The sequence below is a fragment of the Danio aesculapii genome, chromosome 2 (genome assembly GCF_903798145.1).
Source record: "Danio aesculapii chromosome 2, fDanAes4.1, whole genome shotgun sequence".
Classification (NCBI taxonomy): Eukaryota; Metazoa; Chordata; class Actinopteri; order Cypriniformes; family Danionidae; genus Danio; species Danio aesculapii.
Genome location: NC_079436.1, coordinates 32,326,223 through 32,348,064, shown reverse-complemented (window position 1 = coordinate 32,348,064; position 21,842 = coordinate 32,326,223). Strand labels below are relative to the sequence as shown.

Genomic DNA, 21,842 nt, shown 5'->3' with positions numbered 1-21,842 from the left:
AAAGCAATCAGTGTTTAAAATATAGCTACTTTTTATACCCTTGCTTTTTATTACCAAACTGAAGACTTTCACATGCTGTTAGAAACCGTTATAAAGCGTAGATGTTTTAGATGTGCAAAGCGAACAGCTGATGCAATCTATGTCTTGTTTTAAATCAGTGCAAAAAACAGTTTTCGGTGGTGCCCATGCTATATGCAAGTTTGCATGACAAACCTGCAAAACCTACATAGCAACGGCTCACACTCAAAGATGAAGACAAACAGTTGTCATTTAGTACCTTGTAGAGTGAGGACATTCTGCGGTGAGCTTTTGCACGACATGCGAAGACCACAAGGCTATATAGAGGAACCAAGCACAGATAATCGCATTTCTCAAACTCCCCCTCACAACTTTTACTTTAAGGGAGGGTTTATTAATTCATTTATTTACTTTGCTGAAACCAGAAAATGTGTTTAATACTATGTTATGATAAATGTGAAGAAGCAAGACAGATTTCAGGTTGTTAGGCAGATGCTAGCTGGCAAGTTTGTTTAGATGCTTTACTAAGTAAGGTTGAGATGAGCTGTTCTTCGATTTAGGTTTGTTTGTTTAAGGCCTACGCTTCTATTAAGCCCTTTCAAGTCACATGATGTTTTGAAAAGTGTCATGAGCTTTGTGGCATCACAGTGGTAAAGAGGAAAATTAAAATGAAAAAAAGTGAGAAAAACAAATGACATGATGAGCGTGATTTCACATGGCGTGACTTCCTCAATTTTTGTCAGAGCAGCGTGGTCTTCTAACAATAACAACTGTTGCTTTCAAGAAGTGGAATTTGTATATGCATGTGTTTAAATTATGAAACATTATTCATTAGTTTCTAACATTAATATATATATTTTATTTTAGATTATAATATATACATTATATTATATTTATAATATATACATTAATATATATATTTTTAATTACTAATTGTACTTACTAATTGTAAGTGAAAGGGATAGTTCACCCCAAAAATTTAAGTTCATTTAAAAAAATGTAAGGTCATTTACTCACCCTCCACTTGTTTCAAACCTGTCTGAGTTTCTTTCTTCTAATGAACACAATAAAATATATTTTGAAAAAGGTTGTAAACTGGTAACCATTGACTGTAAGGAAAAAAGAAATGTTTTGAACCACCTGAGGGTGTACAATTTTAAGTACATGTTTGCATGGGTGACAAAGTCCCTTTGGACAAGTCATTTCACTCGGCGGCCATTTTTGAAACACCTCTCGGGCATTATGCTCGGGCATTAGCTCTGAATGGGGAAACATCACATTCTCCAAAATTGTTTGCCAAGCTTACCATTGAATTTCGTATTAGGAATCAGCAATGAAATTAAACAACAACTGTCTCTTTAGTTTCATTTCTAAATGTTCGAATCACACAAAATTTGCTGAAACTTACATCTGCACTGAGCCTCTCCCCCAGAGAATCCTCAGTCTAAAGCAATTGCTGATTGGCTCCTGTACTAGAAGGTGGGGCTTCATTCACCATATTGACTGTTACTCTTTTCCCCATTCAAAACTATATGAGTGACATGTCTTGTGTATTCTATAGTCTTTAATGGGCGAACTACAGAAAATTGGCATTTTTCATGATATATGTTTAAAAATAAACAACGTAGCGAACTCAGGTAGCTTGGCCAGACACTGCAATGGTGCTTTTCTTTTTGCAATCCACTGCACTGCTTTTGCATTTTTACATGTATTGGACACATTTGACACTGTGTTTTTGTGTGTATTTGCAGTATCTAGCATTAACACATCGAAAAGCATTCCAAAAATTCAGTTCTTGCTTAGTGCAGTATGTAAGTTTGACACCCAGTGGTTGAAATAGGTATTACATTCCTGGATCTAAATAAATGCAAGCGTAGGTTGCCAGATTGACGTCCAACAGGAGCAAGTCTGACGATCGAGCCTGTAAATGCTGATTAAAGTCGTGGTCTAAAATTAAGGAACAGCACTCGACAGAATAAATAATTTCCATAAGAGTTTTTATCCTAAGCAACATCTGGAATTGATGAATTAAAAATGGCTTCTATTTCTTGCAGCTGAACAACAGAAAACTGACAATGATCACCTCAGGTACAACTCATGTGCTTTATTCAGTGTTAAATGCTAATAATGTAAGTTTGAATGCCATTATACATGACATTTATTGCCATACTACTGAAAGCAGCAGCAGTTCACCTCAGATCTTGAAAAAAATAAAACGTTTGAAATTGAAATTTAGAGCTGTGAATCAAAACGAACACATCTCAGTGATTCAGCATGTACATTTAATAATGTTTAAAAGGGTTTAATATGTATTAATTAGATTATAAACCTTACCATTTCATGAGTGAATGCATATTCTGTGCTTCTGAGTGGCTGTATTTAAATTTCTGTCATGCTGCGTCTGGTCTAAATAGCCAAAAATGCTTATCATTGCAAATAGCATGTTGTTAGGACATGGGGTTACAATGTAACCTGCTCACCTCATGTTTACGTTCGTAATATTTATGTTATTTGCTAATTAATAACCTCATGTGGAACTCATGAATTTGCATCTTATTTCGAAGTCTGTTACTGTCCACCGGAAGTCACATTTCGGTCACATTTCAGATGCATGCTTTGAGAGCCTTTCTGAATGAATGAATGAATGAATGAATGAATGAATGAATGAAATATGCGGTTTTTCCATAAAGGCAATCCAGGGTGCTGAAGTATAATTGGCTAAACTGGCATTGGGTGGGTTAAAAGAACCAAAACAAAGACAGCGTTCTGACACAGAATGCCCATTTTCAAAGCAGAATATCTGATTTCAGCATTGTTTTTCAGACAAACAAGTATATTGACTTGGCATGTTTCTTAAATATCTGCAAACATATTATGGGTTTTTTGTGCTATTGAAGAGTCAAAAACTTACATAAAGCACCTTTAAGCTTTTAAGCATACCTTTTAAAAAATGTCTAGATCATCATTATGATTTGTCTTTAATTGTGAACTAGCTACTTGCAGGTGATAAGAAAATGTTTGATATAAAAATCATGTTTCAAAAATCAAAGGTATTGTGTTCTACCAAGAAAACACAAACACAAAAACTATCGCTCTTAAGCTTTGTATTCTCTTGCAAAACCTCATATCCATCTCAAATGCTTGGGAATGAATGCAAAAGTTTAGAAATGTGACACAAAAGCATTGACATTTTTATTTTGACTTTTTTCATGAGTACCAATAAGTACCCTGTATTTGACTCATTTTTGGTTTGTAAATGAAGTTTATTTTAAGTATTTAGAATATACATAGAATTAAAAAAAATTGAAAAATAGAATATTTCTCACCCTATAGTCTAGACATCAGATGTCACAATCGCCAAAAATTGGCCTAATGTTTTTCTCATAAGATACTTAAAATGCAAAAAAACTTTTGGCATTTCAAAGTAATAAACTTTATGGTTGAATTTCATAGATTTCCGGGAGATATTTCTAAGCCTGTCATGATATTTATTTTTTGTTGTACGATATATTGCGCCAAAATATATTGCAATAAACTAAATTATTGTCATTTTAAGACCATTTTATGACACCCATTATATAATGCCAGAATGACAATATAATATTATCACAATGCAAGTAAACTCTTCCAAAGAACACATAATATTTATTCTTAGAAATATTTCATATTCATATTCAACAAATAAATAATAATAAATGTTAACAAAAAGTTTAGGTAAAAAGTAACCGAGGCTGCGATATCTGCTACCAGATCTATTTTCAGTTGTCAGACACCCACATAAAAATATACTATGGTCAGTGTTGGGAAGCTACTTTAAAAAAGTAATAGATTACTAATTACTACTTCTGGAAAATTGTAATCTGATTACATTACTAATTACATAATGTAAAATGTAATCAGATTACTAATTACTTTACTTCGAAGTTGCTTTTAAACCTATGAAAATACTAAATAAACTGCAGCTCTTTCAGTAGTTTAATATTTACTGAAAAACATTAGAATGGGTTGATTACAGCAGCTTGGGGCACTGATGTCCTCCTTGGTGACAAGTTTTGACATAGAATGCTTTCTATTAAAGTGCCTGAACATGTTGCTGGTCCAGTTAAAAGCAGTCAAAAGTTGTTTAGAGACTGGATTTTTGTTTTTACGCTCAATGAAATCAAATTAATGTCTGTATTTCCTCTTGAAGAAGTAGCCACTTTTGTCAGCAACCATTTTAGCTCGCGTTTAGCAATTTAAAGGCGTATGCTTATTAACTGACATTGCAGCAGAAAATGTTATTTAAAAGAAAAATTTTTGTTCTAAAAACTAAATTTGTAACGTAAGTAACGCGATTACATTGACTTTAGTGACTGATTTTACCAAAAATGTAATTAGAATACAGTAATGCATTTCTGTGGAACATGTTACACCCAACTCTGACTATAGTGATTTATAGTAAAACAATAGTGTTTTTTAACCATACTGACACTATATGGGCGATATATATTGCATCACCAAAATTATTGAGCTCATGTCCATGTGTTGTGCAATAAGTTGATGTATTGATTATTGTGACAGGCCTAGATATTTTATATTCCTTCACAATCCACTTGGACACATTCAACATTGCAAACTGCACTATAGAAATAAAGATGAATTGGAAACAAATCAGCAGCACCATGGCTCAGTGGGTAGCTGGTCGCTGGTTTGAGTCCCGGCTGGAGCAGTTGGCATTTTTGTGTGGAGTTTGCATGCAATCCTCAGGTTTCCTCTGGATGCTCCGGTTTCCCCAAAGTCCAAAGACATGCGGTATAAGTGAATTGGATGAGCTAAATTGTGTATGAGTCTCTGTGAATGTGAGACTGCATGTGTATTTTCCAGTACTGGGTTGCGGATGGAAGGGCTACGTAAAACATACGCTGGAATAGTTGGTGGCTCATTCCATTGTGGTGCCCCCTGATCCCCTGATAATGGGACTAAGCTGAAGGAAAATGAATGAATGGAAACAAATCATTTGTGATGCCCAACCCTTATCGAAAAAAAGCCATAATATTTACACCTGACTGAATGAGCAATTAACAGGATGAATGAACTAAATGCAAACATTTAATGACAGAACACAATGTTCCCGAATGATGTTATTCTATGGATGTTGAGCATATTGTCATAGCTCCAAGCATAAACAAAAACTGTGATTGGTTCTTGACTAATGAAAGCTTCTATGGACCTTCTACTATCAGCCTAGCTTAGCAGTACTACTGTCAAAGACACTGAAAACCATGGCATAATATACATTGATTGAGAAAAACCAAACATACAAAATGTCGTTACAAATGCAGCTTTATTGGAGAAACAGTGGATGGGACTTGACTCCGCACGTTTGGGCTGGGGCTCTGCATTCATCAAGACTGCACTGACTGGATTCCTCCCAGGGTTCAGGAGGATTCGGTATCATCTGCATCAGAGATAATTGATGTCTCTGTTGGAAAAATGAGGGAAGTCACATGCGGGCGTTGTTGACCGATCACATGCCAAACACAAGTACTGCACAAATAAGTTTGATCTCAAATCAAATGGTGAAAATTGATTGCGCACATACCTGTAATGATTTCTTTGACCTTTATTTGGCCTGCTGTTGGATAAATAAATAAGACACAGTCATAAACAGAGAGAAAAGGACTAAATTTAAGGACATATGCATAAACATTCAAAAACCTGAAGCAGTTTCTGTCCTACGCTGGCCTTGCATGCTAGCATGAAACTTGCCTGTTAGGATGTATCTAGTTTGTGTGTCCTTTGGGGCAGGGTTATGGGGGGAGTCCTGGGGAGTGCTGGTGTGGGGAAATGCCCTCCCTACATGGATGGAAAAGTGCAGATAAGAAAGGGCCCCCCCTTCCACCATGCCCCAGGACTTTTCTTTTCAATAAAAAGGCCTATCATCAAAACTCTAGTTCATCCTCTAATGCTACATGCATTAATACATAGCCAATAACACAATGTTTTCTTCATAAAACCACAAATGTCCACTTTTGCTGAACTAGCGAAAGCCAGAAGTCAACAACTGTGTGACTTCATCATGTGCAGGGAAAGGGAAAATGGAATAATAATCCTAACTGCTTTGTTATGTAAATGCTCTTTTTATAGATTAAGGATTTTTCAAAAGAATATTTCAACAAAAAAATAAAAATTCCACCATTTGTTTACCTTGAAAATGTTTCTAGAAACACCTTATGACTTTCTTTCTTCTGTGGAAAACGAAAGTTACAAATTGAAGAATTTCTTCTTCACATATTTCAGTATAACTAAAGTAAATAAGGACTGTGGCTGTCAGGCTGAAAATTTCAGCCATGAATATACACTCACCTGCCACTTTATTAGGTACACCTTACTAGTACAGAGTTGGACCCTCTTTTGCCTACAGAACTGCTTTAATCCTTTGTGCTATAGATTCAACAAGGTACTGGAAATAATCTTCAGATATTTGTCAGCTGTACATCTATGATGTGAATCTCCCATTCCACCACGTCCCAAAGGTGCTGTGTTGGATTGTAATCTGATGACAGTGGAGGCCATTTTAGTACAGTGAACTCACTGTCATGTTTAAGAAACTAGTCTGAGATGATTCACGCTTTATGACATGGTGCGTTATCCTGCTGGAAGTAGCCATCAGAAGATGGGTACACTGTGGTGTGGATAGACATGGTCAGCAACAATACCCTGGTAGGCTGTGGGGTTGACATGTTGTTCAACTTGTACTAATGAGCCCAAAGTGTGCCAAGAAAATATCCCCTACACCATTACATCACCACCACCAGCATGAATCGTTGATACAAGACAGGATGGATCCATGCTTTCATCTTGTTAATGGCAAATTCTGACCCTACCATCCGAATGTTACAGCAGAAATCGAGACTTATCAGACCAGGCAACATTTTTCGAGTCTTCTATTGTGCAGTTTTGGTGAGCCTGTGCGAGTTGTAGCCTCAGTTTCCTGTTCTTAGCTTACAGGAGTGGCACCCAGTGTGGTTTGAGATGCTCTTCTGAATACATCAGTTGTAACAAATGGCTATTTGAGTTACTGTTGCCTTTCTATCAGCTTGAACCAGTCTGGCCATTCTCCTCTGACCTCTGGCATCAACAAGGTATTTGCGCTCACAGAACTGTTGCTCACTGGTTATTTTCTTTTTTTCTGACCATTCTCTTTAAACCCTAGAGATGGTTGTGCATGAAAATCCCAGTAGATCAGCAGTTTCTGAAATACTCAGACTAGCCCGTCTGGCACCAAAAACCATGCCACGTTCAAAGTCACTTAAATCACCTTTCTTCCACATTGTGATGCTCGGTTTAACCTGCAGCAGATCGTCTTGACCATGTCTATATGCTTAAGTTCGTTGAGTTGCCGACATGTAATTGGCTGATTAGAAATTTGCGTTAATGAGCAATTGGACAGGTGTACCTAATAAAGTGGCCGATGGGTGTATCTTTTAAATCATTATTTTTTTTTTTAATCAGATCCATTTCAACAATTTAAAATGTCCACATATCTGACTAAATCAAGTCTGACTTGAAGGAGATTATCAGTGAATCATTATCTGTGATATTGACGTAAATTTGACTTTTTTCATCACACCAGAGGTTTCCGTTTCAGTTATACAGAAGGAAGAGCATCACACAGGCTTGGAATGACACAGGAGTATGTAAATTATGACATACTTATGACATACGAAATTAGAAATGTGAAACTTTGTTCATCTACTTCTCTGTTATCTTAGTTATCAGGGACTTCTTCCTCTGTCGTCTTCATCACAAAATGAACACTCATACCTGTACTAGAAAGCACCACTGGTTTAAACAGTCGTGCAAATGCACATTTAGAAATATAAAACAGTTTTGTGTTTAACAGTAACCAAGCAAACACTCAATAAGATACAACCGTCTAACCACAGAAGCTTTCCCAGGTTGTCAGGAATCTCCCTTATATCTGTCCCTGACACAATTGCTGTTTTGCTTTCTCGCAGTTTGTTAAACTGCCACAGCTTTTGGTTTTCTGTCAGTCAAAGAAACCGAAACATACAAAAGTGGTTCTCACCTGAAAAAGTGTAGGATGTCTCTGTAAACTCAGGCATCCTGAAACCATACAGTAAAAATGAAAAGAATGTTGCAAACAATAAAAATCTAATAACAATTCTTTTATTTTTATCACCCCAACTTGTTTAAATGTAGTCAAAATTGACATTTCTGTCAACTTTAGTCAGTTTTAGCTTTTAGCAGTTCTCTGCAGTCTAGTGCTAACACTTTCCTGCTATTTATAAACTATAAGGATTTTCACACTGGGTAGTTCTAGAAACTAGCAACCAGGAACAGAACCAATTTCACCCAGATAATTTTTCTGGTTGCCTTTACTCCATCACTGGAAACTTTGAAGTGTAAGCTGGTAGACTGTGGCATCAAGTAATGAATTTAACAAAGTCAACAACTAGAGAATAAAGAATGCCTTGATTAGTTTTGTGTTTTCATTGTGTTTTGGACAAATGGAGATAGTACTAAGCAAAAATGAGCTTTGACAACCTGTAATGCTACGAATTATTGAGGCTGAGATAATTGTGCTGGATTAGACCCAGCTCTGAAGTAGGAGCTAATTAAGTTCCCCCAAACCTAAAATCATTCCATGTTCCTTTGATGTAAGCAAACCGAAAAGTGTGTACTACATCTAATGGTTTTACACTCTAAATTGCTGGGTTATTTCTACCCAATTTTGGGTCAAACTTGGATAAATAAAACAATGGCTGGGGTCATTTTTAAAAGGACCAACTTTGTCTATAAATTTGAACCTGGGTTGAAATAATCGAGCATTTTTTTTAGTGTAGGAACTATGAAAAAGTTCCCTTAGTGTGAAAGCATTTTGTATTACTATAATGTCTTGCCACAAACCATTACATTCAGTAAAATAAACTATTTCAGAACTGGTGAAGTGTTATTTATGTTAACACTTCAATGTTAATTATGATAGAAAATTGGTGAAAAAACTTAAATTAACGTAGACACTTTTCCTTGTACAGAAAATATGAAATTAAAATATTTTTTCACTATGTAAACCACTTGTAGGATTAAGATATTTACTTGAAGTCGTCTCCTTCCAGAAGTTTCCTGTAGGTGGAGATCTCTACATCCAGGGCGAGTTTGATGTCCAGCAGCTCCTGGTAGGCCAGGATCTGTTTGTGAAGGTCAGCTTTAGCCACCTCTATTGCTGATGTGAGGCTAGCGATCTGCGCCTGGTACTCAGCAACTCCAACACTGGACTGTGCCTGGGCTTCTGCTAAACTCTGCTCGAGACTCATGCTCTGAAAAGGTAAACACATTTTTTTATTTTTGGCTAACTTTATATTTCTACAAAATATGTCATGGTATGTTGTATTTCAGGGGTTAAAATTTTTTTTACACCAACAAAGAATACTGTAAAGATGACGATAACCGTATTAGCATCCACACCAATTCACTGTGAAATTTGCACTTATATTTGTTTATTTTAGTTTGCTTGATCCATACCAAAAAAAGAAAATGATACATTCAGTCCTATTTCACTTGTGTTCATATGTCAGTTTATCTGATTAAATGTTAAGTGCAAACTCTTGAAATGTTTTGTATGATGAGTATTTTGTGACGGAACTTACTGAACATCAAGAGTAGTGTTTTTTCTAGGTTTATATGATCCTTCAATGTTGTTTAACAAGTTCACAATTACAACAGTGCTTAATTTCAGCCAGATCCTGTTCCGGAAAAAGTCATATACGCGTGTTTTTGCTTTCGGGTATTTATTTTAATGGATCTGGCATTTACTTGTGCGTGCTGAACACCTGTGTGTGTGTGTGTGTGTGTGTGTGTGTGTGTGTGTGTGTGTGTGTGTGTGTGTGTGTGTGTGTGTGTGTGTGCATGTGTGCGTGTGTGCGTGCGTGCGTGCGTGCGTGCGTGCGTGCAAAGAGGCAGTCACACATTTCATTTTTTAAAACCACGAGTAAATCTGATAATGAGCCTGATCAAAAGAGATCTTGAAAAGATGAAACTGCACGAATGGATCAAGATAGCAGGAGACAGAAGCAAATCGATCTCAAGTCAGGCAGAAAACATGACAGAAGAACTAACTGTGAGCTCTTCTTGAAGATTTTTCACTTGGAACATAATAGTAAAGTGAACTAAATTGTTTGTTCATAAATCGATTGTTCATACAATTTATGTTTGTAGCTATATGTTTTTATTATCCATTAAGCACTATCACCATTTAATGACGTCATTAATAAAAACTGAAATAGTTTTGTTCCCAAAATTATTCATTTACTAAATAAGCACATATAATAAATAGAGTAAAAATGATGCATATTGGGCTGCACGGTGGCGCAGTGGGTTGCACGTTTGCCTCACAGCAAGAAGGTCGCTGGTTCGAGCCTCAACTGGGTCAGTTTGCATTTCTGTGGGGAGTTCTGTGGCGAGCATGTTCTCCCCGTGTTCGCTCCCGTTTCCCCCACAGTCCAAAGACATGTGGTATTGGTGAATTGGGAAGGCTAAATTGTCTGTAGTGTATGTGTGTGAATAAGTGTGTATGGATGCTTCCCACTGATGGGTTGCAGCTGGAAGGGCATCCGCTGCATAAAACATGTGTTGGATAAGTTGGCGGTTCATTCCGCTGTGGCGATCCCAGATTAATAAAGAGACTAAGCCGAAAAGAAAATGAATGAATGAATGATGCATATTTTGCATGTTTTTGGAGAAGAGGGTTCAGGGCTCAGAAATTTGGCCCATAGCCAGGGTACCCCTTTTTTAGGTTAAGATAAGTATATTTAGGGAAGTAGTGATGGATGGATGCTGAAAACGGCATCAGAATTCATTTGAACCTTTTAGCTTTCTTTGTCTTTTTGTTTAGACTGCATGAAGGTTAGGATGGCAATGCTTATTCAAATAAACCACAATAGCTAAGCAATCGCACCAGAAACCTGGAAAGTGTGAACACACTGTAAGAAGATTTTGGTTGGTTGCTTTAAATGCTCAAAGCTCCTTAATGCAGAACTCATTAGCTGAATAAAAGTTTTTAAAGTGATTCTAATTGAGTGAGACCAGCAGGGGGTGCTCAATCTGCGGTTTGTGTGGGTCCTAATGCCCCAGTATATTGTTGGGAACTCTATACTGCTCAGTGAGTGCTGTCTTTCGGATGAGATGTTAAACCGAGGTCCTGGCTCTCTGTAAAGCACTTTGAGTGTCCAGAAAAGCGCTATATATATTTAAGGAATTATTATATTATTATTAATTATGTGTTATTAATTTCATAGGCTCTGCTCTTCTTGTAGAATTAGAATAATTGTTCTAGTTACCCTTGTGCTTAATTCCTTAATTTTTTATTTTGTTAATGTTTTATTTTTATTTTGTTTTGTTCTTAATCGTCTTATAACCTTTTTACAGGACACCTGTTCAGCTTAATAACAAGCAGCCAAAAAATCACCTAACTCTTCAGCACTGTTATATCTCATCTTCTCAGACACATTTAATTTATTGTAAGTGATGTCAAACACTTGAAGTGCCCGAGTTGTTTTGGGAAACCGATTCTTTTGCAGCAGCAAAACTACTTCTTGTGGCATTGGGGCTTTTGCTGTCGATATGAAAGGGCTGAGATCAATAAACCACATCCTATGTCATCTGCTTCCTGTCTCAGACAGCTGTGATTTATTTAGAAGTGTTGATTATACGCCTGAGAATCTGCACTGAAGCATTTCACACTGCTGACAATACGGTTTCTCATGGGACTTACAACTCTTGAGCACCCATTACCATCTTAACACTGCTTAAAGTCTTCCTCACACTCATTAAATTGCACTTCATTTAAGCATCACTCATTCATCCCTTCATTCATTTCATAAGGCCAACACTTACTGCAGCTGCAAGCCCTTGAAGCTCTAAACTCAGTGTCTGCAGCTCTTTCCTGGCTGATGTGATGTCTGCTTTAGTTGACGAAACAGCCTCTGTGTTTTTGGCATTGACCGTCTGCATCTCATCCATCTGCAATCATATAGACAGTATAGGATCTGTTAGTTTGGAATGCCGGAATTATTAAGGTGTTAGACACTGAGTGTTTCTTGTTTGCAGACCTTGAGTTTGTAATATGCCTCGGCCTCCTCTCTGTTTTGCTGAACAGTTTTCTCATATTCCATTCGCATCTTGTTGAGTGCTGTAGCAATGTCAAAGGACTTCCCGGTGTCTACTTCAATCATTGAGACTGAAGTGTCCATTGTTGATGTGCCCAGTTTAGACTGCAGAGATGACAGTTCCTACAGCGATAGACAAAACAAAGAGACAAAGCACAAAAATAAGTAAACATATTGCCACAAATATTTTTGAAAATGTAAAAAAAAAAAGAAAATTCTGTCAACATTTAGTCATCCTCCACCTTTTCTGAACATGTTTGAGTTTCTTTCTTCTGTTGAACACAAGGGGATATATTTTAAAGAATGTTGGAAAAAACCTCCAGCCACTGACTTCCGTAGTATCTTTTGTTTTTATTGTGGCTGTCAACTGCCACATTCTTCAGAATATCGAAAGAAATTCATAAATGTTTAGAACAACTTGTGGTTGAGTAAATGTGAGGGATTTGGGGGGAACATTAACTCCGCATGGTGTTGCCATATGGCAACATGATATTTATGTTGTATGTATGTATTATTTTCCTGCCACTGTTTCTTTAAGACCAACATTTTATTTTTGTAGGCAAGAGAAGGCCTTAGTCTAGCCTAGGAGTGCCCAAACTCGGTTCTAGAGGGCCAGTGTCCTGCATATTTTAGTTCCAACCCCAATTTAACACACCTGAACCAGCTAATCAAGCTCTTTCTATGTAAACAAAAACTTCCAGGCAAGTGTAGAAGGAAGTTGGAGTTAAACAATGCAGGACACCGGCCCTCCAGGATCGAGTTTGGGCTCCCCTGGTTTAACCAATGATGTGCTTTGGTAAAGTCACATGACGTGCAGTGCATTTCTGTGGCGCGATTTCTGGCAGACCGGCATTTATTGTGAGTAGTTGGCTGAATGCAAATGAAAATGTCAATAAAAACTGAGGGTCAACTAAGATAATCTGAGACATAACCTCCAGTAAGTTATGATGACATATTCACAACTCAAAAAAGTTTTTATCAGATTATTTTTTTATAAATCAATTAAATGTATGTGTTGCCAAATGGCAACACTGCAATAGTGGAATGTGCAATATTGCATCAGGTTAGCTAGCTTGCAAGGTCAGCTGTGATCTTTTAAGTCGTAACAGTACGCTAGTAATATAATGTTGATTAGTCATATGTTAATGGGATTTGCATTATGAATAAAATCTAGTTTTAATGGAAATACTACATTTGATTAGATTTAAAAACAGGGAACAGTATATTAGGGAAGGCCACCATGTTCTAAGTGAAAGAAGAAATGGACAGAACTTGCTCTTCCTGCAGACAAAAGTGGGGATGAGATGGGTTTTAGTGATCATGAGAATGATGTAGATTGGACTTGATAGATAAAAGCAGTGATGGAGACAGTTCAGGTAAGATAGCTCAAAAGCAGACAAGACAGGCGTAGTATAGTATATAGTATAATATATAAACATTGTTAGCTAGTAGCTACATTATTCTGATGCATCTGGATATATTAGACTTGTTATTGAATTGTTAAAATATTTACTGGAGAAAATATTTATATTTACTGTATGTTGTATACATAATAATACAATATTATGTTGGTTTTCAATAATATTCAGCAAAAAAATAATAGAATAAATAAAAACAGTTGGAATAAAAGTTGTTGGAAAGTATGTTTAAGGTGTCATATATAAGTTCTGTGTTAAAGCTTATAATACTGCAACACCAAGTAAATCAAAACAAACAACAAAATTATTCATTATTAGGAAAATTCTAAATGAGAAATTTCTAAGTTAGATCCACTATTGGACATTATGGACATATGGCAATTGTTTTTACAGCACTTCAAGGTTAGCCATTCTAGAAAAACAGTCAAATATTTTATAGATCTATCATAATGCGTGCTGTAGAGAGATTTTTGTTAAATTCAGTACCTGTTCTTGTGTTTTGCTCACATAGTCCAGTTCGTCTTTCAAGCTAGAGTATTTAGCATCCAGGTCAATTCTTAGGTCAGACGCCAGTTCAATGTCCTGAAAAAGGAAAAGTCACTAAAAGTACAGATTCGATATTCATACGGTGACTACATGTCATCCTGCTCACCTTTTTCATGGCAGCGATATCAGACTCAAGCTGAAACTTCACTCCTTGCTCAAAGTCAAGCCTTAGTGAAAATCAGAACATTTTGAACAATCCCAATTTTTCAAGTGTTTTAATTAACATTGATTATCATATTGAAACATTCCCACAAGAATTATTGCTAAAAAGAAAACAATCAGATTTAATAGAAAAAAAAGAAACCACTCACTTAGCCTTCAGCTCATGAGCAGTTCCCCTGACGTTGTCCAGCTCAATCTCCAGTTTGACGGTGTCAATGGTGAGAGTTTCCAGCGTGCTGCGATATTCGCTCAGCTGAGCCTCATACTCCACCGTTGCAGCCACTGAGGATTCTGGGGACACATCTGCCCCCCCGGTTAGCTGGGACAGTTTGGCCTCCAGAGCTGCGTTCTCTTGCTGGAGTGCCCTCACTTTGGCCATGTATGTGGAAAAGCGGTCATTCAGCCCAGAGAGTGTGTGCTTTTCAGCCGCTCTGGAAAGGATGGGGACCACAGCAGCGGATGCAGGACCGGCGGCGAATGCAGAGCTTCCACCGACTCCTCCAGCAGCAACAGCACGACCCATAGCGAATGCAGGACTGGCAACCAATGCACCACCACCACCACCACCACCCAGTGCCAATCCCGCACCTGCCCCTGCACCTCCACCAAGGCCAAGTCCAAAACCTCCACCCGCACCATATCCAAGTCCACCTCCCAGACCAAGACCTCCACCTAAACCAGCACCACCCCCCAACCCGAGACCCAGCCTTGCTCCACCACCAGCACCGAAACCTCCATATCCACCAGACATCCTGGAGGAGGCCATTGAAATGGACAGAGACATAGTAAAGAGCTATGGGTGAGAGTCTGAGCCAAGCGGAGAGTGCAGGCAGAGCAAGAGACTGATGCTTCCCATTTAAATACACTTAAGGGTGGGAGGGCAGAGCAAAAAGGACACTCTTTAGAGGAAGAATAAGCTGTAACTTGTCTCAGTGTTAAGGTATGGCGTCGGTTGTCTGTTAAAACTCAAAATATTCTCACCTGCAGGCACATTTTCTTTTGATTCATCTTCAGTCTAAATTATGTGTTTGCAGTAAAGGCAGTGAACAATGTACATCAGCCTGCATATTTTTTTTTTTTACTCTCAAAGCTGTTACCTTACTAACTTATTAACATTTAGCCACTAAAATACTTACCAAGAGAATTATGAAATGGCTTTAATTTCTTTTATAACTAAAGAATTTATTTCCGCACTGCATACATCTTAAAATTTAAATGTTACTGCTTTTACAATTACTGTTTTCACACAGGTTTCCCATATATAGATTAGTATGGATACTATTTAGGACTATTTAGGACAAATTGCTTTATCATTTATTGTTAAAAACAAGGCGACGCTATGGTACAGTAGGTAGTGCTGTCGCCTCACAGCAAGAAGGTTGCTGAGGTGAGCCTCTGCTGGGTCAGTTGCCGTTTCTGTGTGGAGTTTGCATGTTCTCCCCGCGTTCGCATGGGTTTATCTCTGGGTGCTCTGATTTCACCCACAGTCCAAAGACATGCGGTACAGGTGAATTGGGTAGGCTAAATTGTCCATATGAGTGTGTATGTATGTTTCCCAGAGATGGGTTGCAGCTGGAAGGGCATCCGCTGCATGAAACATATGCTGGATAAGTTGGCGGTTCGTTCCGCTGTGGCAACCCCAGATTAATAAGGGTACAAAGCCGAAAAGAAAATGAATGAATGAATGTTAAAAACAAATTGACTAATCACAGAAAATCTATATTATTAATTATTATATCATATTTTTAATAAATGCACCAGTGTTAGTAAAAAACATTCAGTAATTAGTAGTTGAAATAAAGCTGAAAAATAATAAAACTTTTTTTTTCATTACTTGCAAAAATATAAAACATTTGAATATTCTTTATTAAATTTTAATATTAAAAAGCAAGAAATTATTACAAAATAGTATTTCAGTTGGATTATTAAAATTTGTAAATAATATATTATATTTCAACATTTAATATATAAAATAACATTGATAGATGCACAGGCCCATCACTAGCATTCATGTAGGTCAGCAGAAAAATATAAATTGGTTATATGTAATTCAGTTTAAATCATAAAATAAATACATAGAAATGTTGAAATATACAACTTTAAGCGGTGGTCCACTACGATAAACATTTAAACTTTAGTTGATGTGTAATGTAGCTGTGTGAACATAAACAACATCACTGAATGTAATACTCTTGAAGTTCAATGCAAAGGGAGAGATTGGCTGTTACAGAATTAGCTTATCAAAGCCTACAGCGAACAAAGACATACAAAAAAACACATCTGGGCTAGTGAGATCACAAACCCTTCAGGTTACACACATTCACGCATACACCCCGTTCAGCAAAGGGGCGTGGCCAGAGGCGCTGTAATGTTTAAGCAGACAAAGCTAAAAATGCCATCGCTAAAAACGCTGCTATTTCCACAGAGCTTCTTCTGTTTCTGTATTTGGGCTTCCAAAGGACACGACACAAAGAGAGAAGTGCTTACAATTTAATTTTAAGTATATTTCACAGAATTATAAAAAAATATACAGCTAGCATTTGACAAAGGAGAGCTTCCAGAATCTCTCCCACTTCAGTGCTGGATTCGGCTAAAAACTCTTCAAAGGAGCTGCTCCAACCATAATAGACGAAGCTGTGAATTGTGAGCCACAACCTGTAAGATTTATTTGTTTTATTTTTACTTTATTTGTTAAAATTGATCTCTTACAAGCAAAGTTTCTAGCGTTGACAGTATGCTGTTGCCAGTACGTTGCATGGTGTTTGGCACCGCCAACAATTTAGCTACAAATTCATAGTGTCTCTCTCTCTGTGGCCGCTTTTCCTGGGTTCTATATCTCAAATAACAAACTCCCAAAAGATATGTGAACGTTTCATATTACTTACACATGCTTATTCTGAATATATGAGAAAGACACTTGTCAGATTTTATTTTAGAAAGCAGGCGTGAGGTTCAGCTGTGTCCTCTTCATTTTCTGTCTGATTCAAGCACAAACTGATTCGGCCAACAGCTACTTAGACTGACAGTGTTTACACAGCGCAAAAGCGCTTGCTTGTAGGGGCATGATGCTTTTTCTGGTGACATGGAGCCGATCCGGGAATCACAGCACATTATGTTAGCTGACCAATCAGAGCCTCTCAGAGGGCAGAGGAATTAGGAAATATGACAGTCGTTTTCATGTTAGCAGAGTAGCTGTATATAATCAAAGTAAGACATAAGAAAAAAACAATGTGATTTTTTTTTACAAGTGAAGCATGAGCACACTTTGCTTTGTATCTTATAAACACAACCAAGCCTTAAAAATATACCACCCTTTTAATGCATTTAAGAGCACACAGCACTCTTTTATTTATTCTTATAGAAAGCATTAAGGGAGCAACTCTTTTCTTCCTCCTCATTCAAGCACTAAAATTCTCTGAACACAAACAAATTCCTTTGTATAATTAACACTAATGTTTGTATTGCCTTTTTTGTTAAATCGCTGAATGCCTACTCAATTGTAAGTCGCTTTGGACATAGGCATCTGCTAAATGACTAAATCTAAATGTGCATTAGTGATATACATGTTGTTTGCATGTATATTTTATTTGATTTAATCAGATTACATGGGCACTTTGGAATGGTCAATATTCCTTTTTAGAGCCAGATGATATAGTTATGATATAAGAGGTATGCAAAGCCATCTTGAACTCATCGTTTGAGATTCTTTTAAAAAAGCTAGATTAGTTATTCTAAAGGAAACTTGAGACAAATGGAAACAATGTGCTCTGAAATCAGCTCAAATTATCCTGAACTTTGAAATCTTTTAGCGGGATGAAATCATAACCTGAAGCTAAATAATAATATGGGCCCAATATAATCTTCAGCAGAACCTGTCTTCAGCTCCACCTTTATGCAAGTCTATCATCACTGAACTCTTGCATAACGGTCAGTGTTTGGTATCATATTAATTAAAGCTGGAATCTGACAGATATCTGCTTGGTCTTGAAAGACTCAAGGGCAGACTCTACCTATGACTGGTTTGTGCCTGTTCTAATGGCAGCTGAAGCATATCATAAGTCATTTCACAAACTCAAGATGAGCCAATGGCATAATTACACTCAACAATGAAATCTAGAATATTTTTTAAATAATTGATAATGAAATATTGACAACTTTTAAAAAGGATGCCTAGATTTAAGTATCAGTCATAAATATCAACTTTTTTTATTTTTGTACTCCTCCATTTCACTTATGAACTCAATGTTTGCATATATTCCATGGTAAGATATGCTATGATGTAAATGTATGTCATTACACAACATTTTAATATGTTTTAAAGGCAAAAAGAATATCAACATTATTTATGAAATCCCCTTAGCAATAAATTATTTCAGAAAAGGAAGGGAAAACCCTCCGAAGAGGAATTGTTTTTGGTTCAGTGGAAAAAAATATGACTGTATTTTGAATGCCAAAACATTCTGACGTGCACTTTGCACTTCTCCTTGGTTTATTGAAAGCAGGAAGAGGTTTTATTACTATAATTTTATATTTTGGTTGTTTCGATGCTTGACTGATAGGTTAGGTTTGTCCACTTTTATTTACATATATAGCAGTGCATTGATTTATAATGCAAAAATAACCAGAAGAATTCTGGTGGCAAACAAGTGACAAAAAGTACATCAAAATTTATGCGGTGTACTCTACTGATACAAAAGCCCCCCTTTGAGCAAGATATTCAAAGGTTTTCTGCTCTGAGATCAAATACGAAACCAAAATTGATTCTTGGTTACGTACTAAAAGTTCTGTTTCATTTTTTTCATTTGTTTTCAGTTTCAGACAGTAGGTCCTGAAAGCACCTAAATTTACATACTGTAGCTTAAAATGGCTTTCAAACGCAGATAAAAGCAGTCCGAAAGATAGAAATACAGTGTCTCTTGTGTAATGTTGCAGCTGTAGGTCTGATCTCGGCCCTAGGCTCTTCAGGATTCACTGACAGGCTGTAATGAATCAGCCAGATTTCTCTAGGCCCCACAGCACCAGTTTCTGCTGAGATCAACAGATAAACAGGATAAGGACTGTCAAATTATAACACCTTCATAATTGCACAAAAATTTATAATTCCATCTCATAGCTGCCGCTAGGAGCATTTTGCATATTAAATCACCCTGGTTTTGTCATGTTTAATATAAATATAATATGACAGCTCTATAAAGAAGTTAAAGGCTTAGTTCACCACAAAAAAAAATTCTGTTATTAATTACTCATGTTGTTCCAATCCCCTGATACATTCATTCCTCTTCAGAACACAAATGAATATTCACTCACCGGCCACTTTATTAGGTACACCTTCTAGTACCCGGTTGGACCCTTTTGCCTTAATCCTTTGTGGCATAGATTCAACAAAATACTGGAAATATTCTTCAGAGATTTTGGTCCATATTGATATGATAGCATCACACAGTTGCTGCAGATTTGTCGGCTGCACATCCATGATGCAAATCTCCCATTCCACCCCATCCCAAAAGGGCTCTATTGGATTGAGACTTTGACTGTTAGGATCTGGTGACTATGGAGGCCATTTGAGTACAGTGAACTCATTGTCAATTTTAAGAAACCAGTCTGATGTGATACACACTTCATGACATCACTTTATGACCACAGTGTATCCATCTTCTCATGGCTGCTTACAGCAGGATAATGCATATCCTGCTGTAAGCAGCAATCAGAAGATGGATACACTGTGGTCATAAAGTGATGGACATGATTAGCAACAATACTCAGGTAGGCTGTGACGTTGACACAATGCTCAATTGGTACTAATGGGTCAAAAGTGTGCCAAAAAAAATATCACCCACACCATTACACCACCAACCACCAACCTGAATCATTGATGGATTGAAATGAAGGCAGGATGGATTCATGCTTTCATGTTGTTGATGCCAAATTCTGACTCTACCATCCGAATGTTACAGCAGAAATCAAGACTCATCAGACCAGGCAACATTTTTTCCAATCTTCTATTGTCCAATTTTGGTAAGCCTGTGTGAATTGTAGCCTCAGTTTCCTGTTCTTAGCTGACAGGAGTGGTACCCGGTGTTGGCTTCTGCTGCTGTTGCGATCCACCTTAACGTTAGATGTGTTGTGCATTCAGAGATGCTCTTTTGCATACCTCAGTTGTAACAAGTAGTTATTTGAGTTACTGTTGCCTTTCTATAAGCTGGAACCAGTCTGGCCATTCTCCTGTGACCTCTGGCATCAACAAGGCATTTGCGCTCACAAAACTGCCGCTCACTGGATATTTTCTCTATTTTTTGGACCATTCTCTGTAAACCCTAGAGATGGTTGTGCTTGAAAATCCCAGTAGATCCGCAGTTTCTGAAATACTCAGACCAGCTCATCAGGCACCAACAACTATGCCACTTTCAAAGTCACTTAAATCACCTTTCTTCCTCATTCTGATGCTCAGTTTGAACTGCAGGAGATCGTTTTGACCATGTCTACATGCCATGTGATGGGCTGATTAGAAATTTGCGATAATGAGCAATGGGACAGGCGTACCTAATAAAGTGGCCGGTGAGTGTATTTAAAATGAAATTGAAGTGTCCCTCATCCTACATAGACAGCAATGGTCCCGACTTTTTTTTTTTTTGGTGATTTTCCAGAAAATTACCAAAAACACTTTCTCAAAATAGACCATTTCCTTAATAGTGGTTCAATCAGAATATTGTGAAGCTGCAAGAGTCCTTTGGTGCACACATAAAACAAAAATAAGTTGAAGTTTATTCAACAGTTTCTTCTCTTCAATGTCAGTATAGGGTGCATTCATAACCACCGTGTGCTGATGTATATGCGACTTTAACAATTTTTTCTTAATGTGTGCACAAAAGTTTTCTTTTTAAATGCTTAATAATATTCTGATTGAACAACTAAAAGCATGGTCTCTTTTGAAGATATTTTTGTATTATTCTGGACTTTCTGAATGAGTCAGGAACCTTGCTGTCTATGAAGGATGAGGGAGCTGTCAGATTTCACCTAAAATCTTCATTTGTGTTCAGTAGACAAATGAAGGTTCCAGGGGTTTGGAATGACATGAGGGTGAGTAATTAATAACATATGTTTAATTTTTGTGTGAACTAACACTTTAATATTGCAAAATGTAGAGATAAAACATCACCACTAGTAATTGCCTATATACAGTAGGGTAAAAAATGACAACACTTTAGCCTCTTCACACATATACAGTTTTAGGCTCTTCACAAATACAGTAATTTTTTTATTTAAGTATACATGGCCGCTAACTCTAACACATTCATTGTGAGACTCACACAAATGTTCTCACACCTTCATGCCATGCGTCGGTTTCTTATGCAGTGAAAACAACATTGTGGAGCAAAAGCAGACACTAACAATGTGCCCACAGACAGTTTCAGACCAGAGACGTGCCGCCATGAGAATTTAACAGTTGTACATGTGTTTTTGGCAGTTTAAATATTCAAATAGCTTTAAACCAGGCACAACTCAGGTCCTTATTTGAATTCTCTGTTAA

General features: G+C 37.1%; 1 protein-coding gene across 3 annotated transcripts; it reads right to left on the bottom strand.

The window, feature by feature from the left end:
• Window positions 1–5,324: 5,324 nt before the first annotated feature.
• zgc:136930 (uncharacterized protein LOC563946 homolog) lies at window positions 5,325–15,157 on the bottom strand. 3 transcript variants are annotated; one of them, XM_056477668.1, is made up of 10 exons: window positions 14,464–15,157; window positions 14,259–14,319; window positions 14,093–14,188; window positions 12,132–12,311; window positions 11,917–12,042; window positions 9,121–9,341; window positions 8,090–8,127; window positions 5,767–5,853; window positions 5,600–5,632; window positions 5,325–5,479 (listed from the first exon to the last, which is right to left on the bottom strand). In XM_056477668.1, the coding sequence occupies exons 1-10, from the start codon at window positions 15,096–15,098 to the stop codon at window positions 5,436–5,438; spliced, it is 1,521 nt and encodes a 506-aa protein (XP_056333643.1). In that variant the 5' UTR covers window positions 15,099–15,157; the 3' UTR covers window positions 5,325–5,435. The 3 variants fall into 3 exon arrangements, with proteins under 3 accessions (XP_056333643.1, XP_056333659.1, XP_056333652.1); XM_056477684.1 differs by lacking the exon at window positions 5,767–5,853 and having other exon boundaries at window positions 5,600–5,629; XM_056477677.1 differs by lacking the exon at window positions 5,767–5,853 and having other exon boundaries at window positions 14,464–15,156.
• Window positions 15,158–21,842: the final 6,685 nt, after the last annotated feature.

Bases quoted from the DNA above. Each gene is read 5' to 3' on its own strand.
- zgc:136930 (XM_056477668.1), bottom strand. From the start codon at position 15,098: ATGTCTCTGTCCATTTCAATGGCCTCCTCCAGGATGTCTGGTGGATAT. The intron at 14,189-14,258 runs GTGAGCAGGATG...TTCCTTTTTCAG, and splicing joins ATATCGCTGCCATGAAAAAG to GACATTGAACTGGCGTCTGA. The intron at 5,480-5,599 runs GTATGTGCGCAA...TTTTTCCAACAG, and splicing joins GGTCAAAGAAATCATTACAG to AGACATCAATTATCTCTGAT.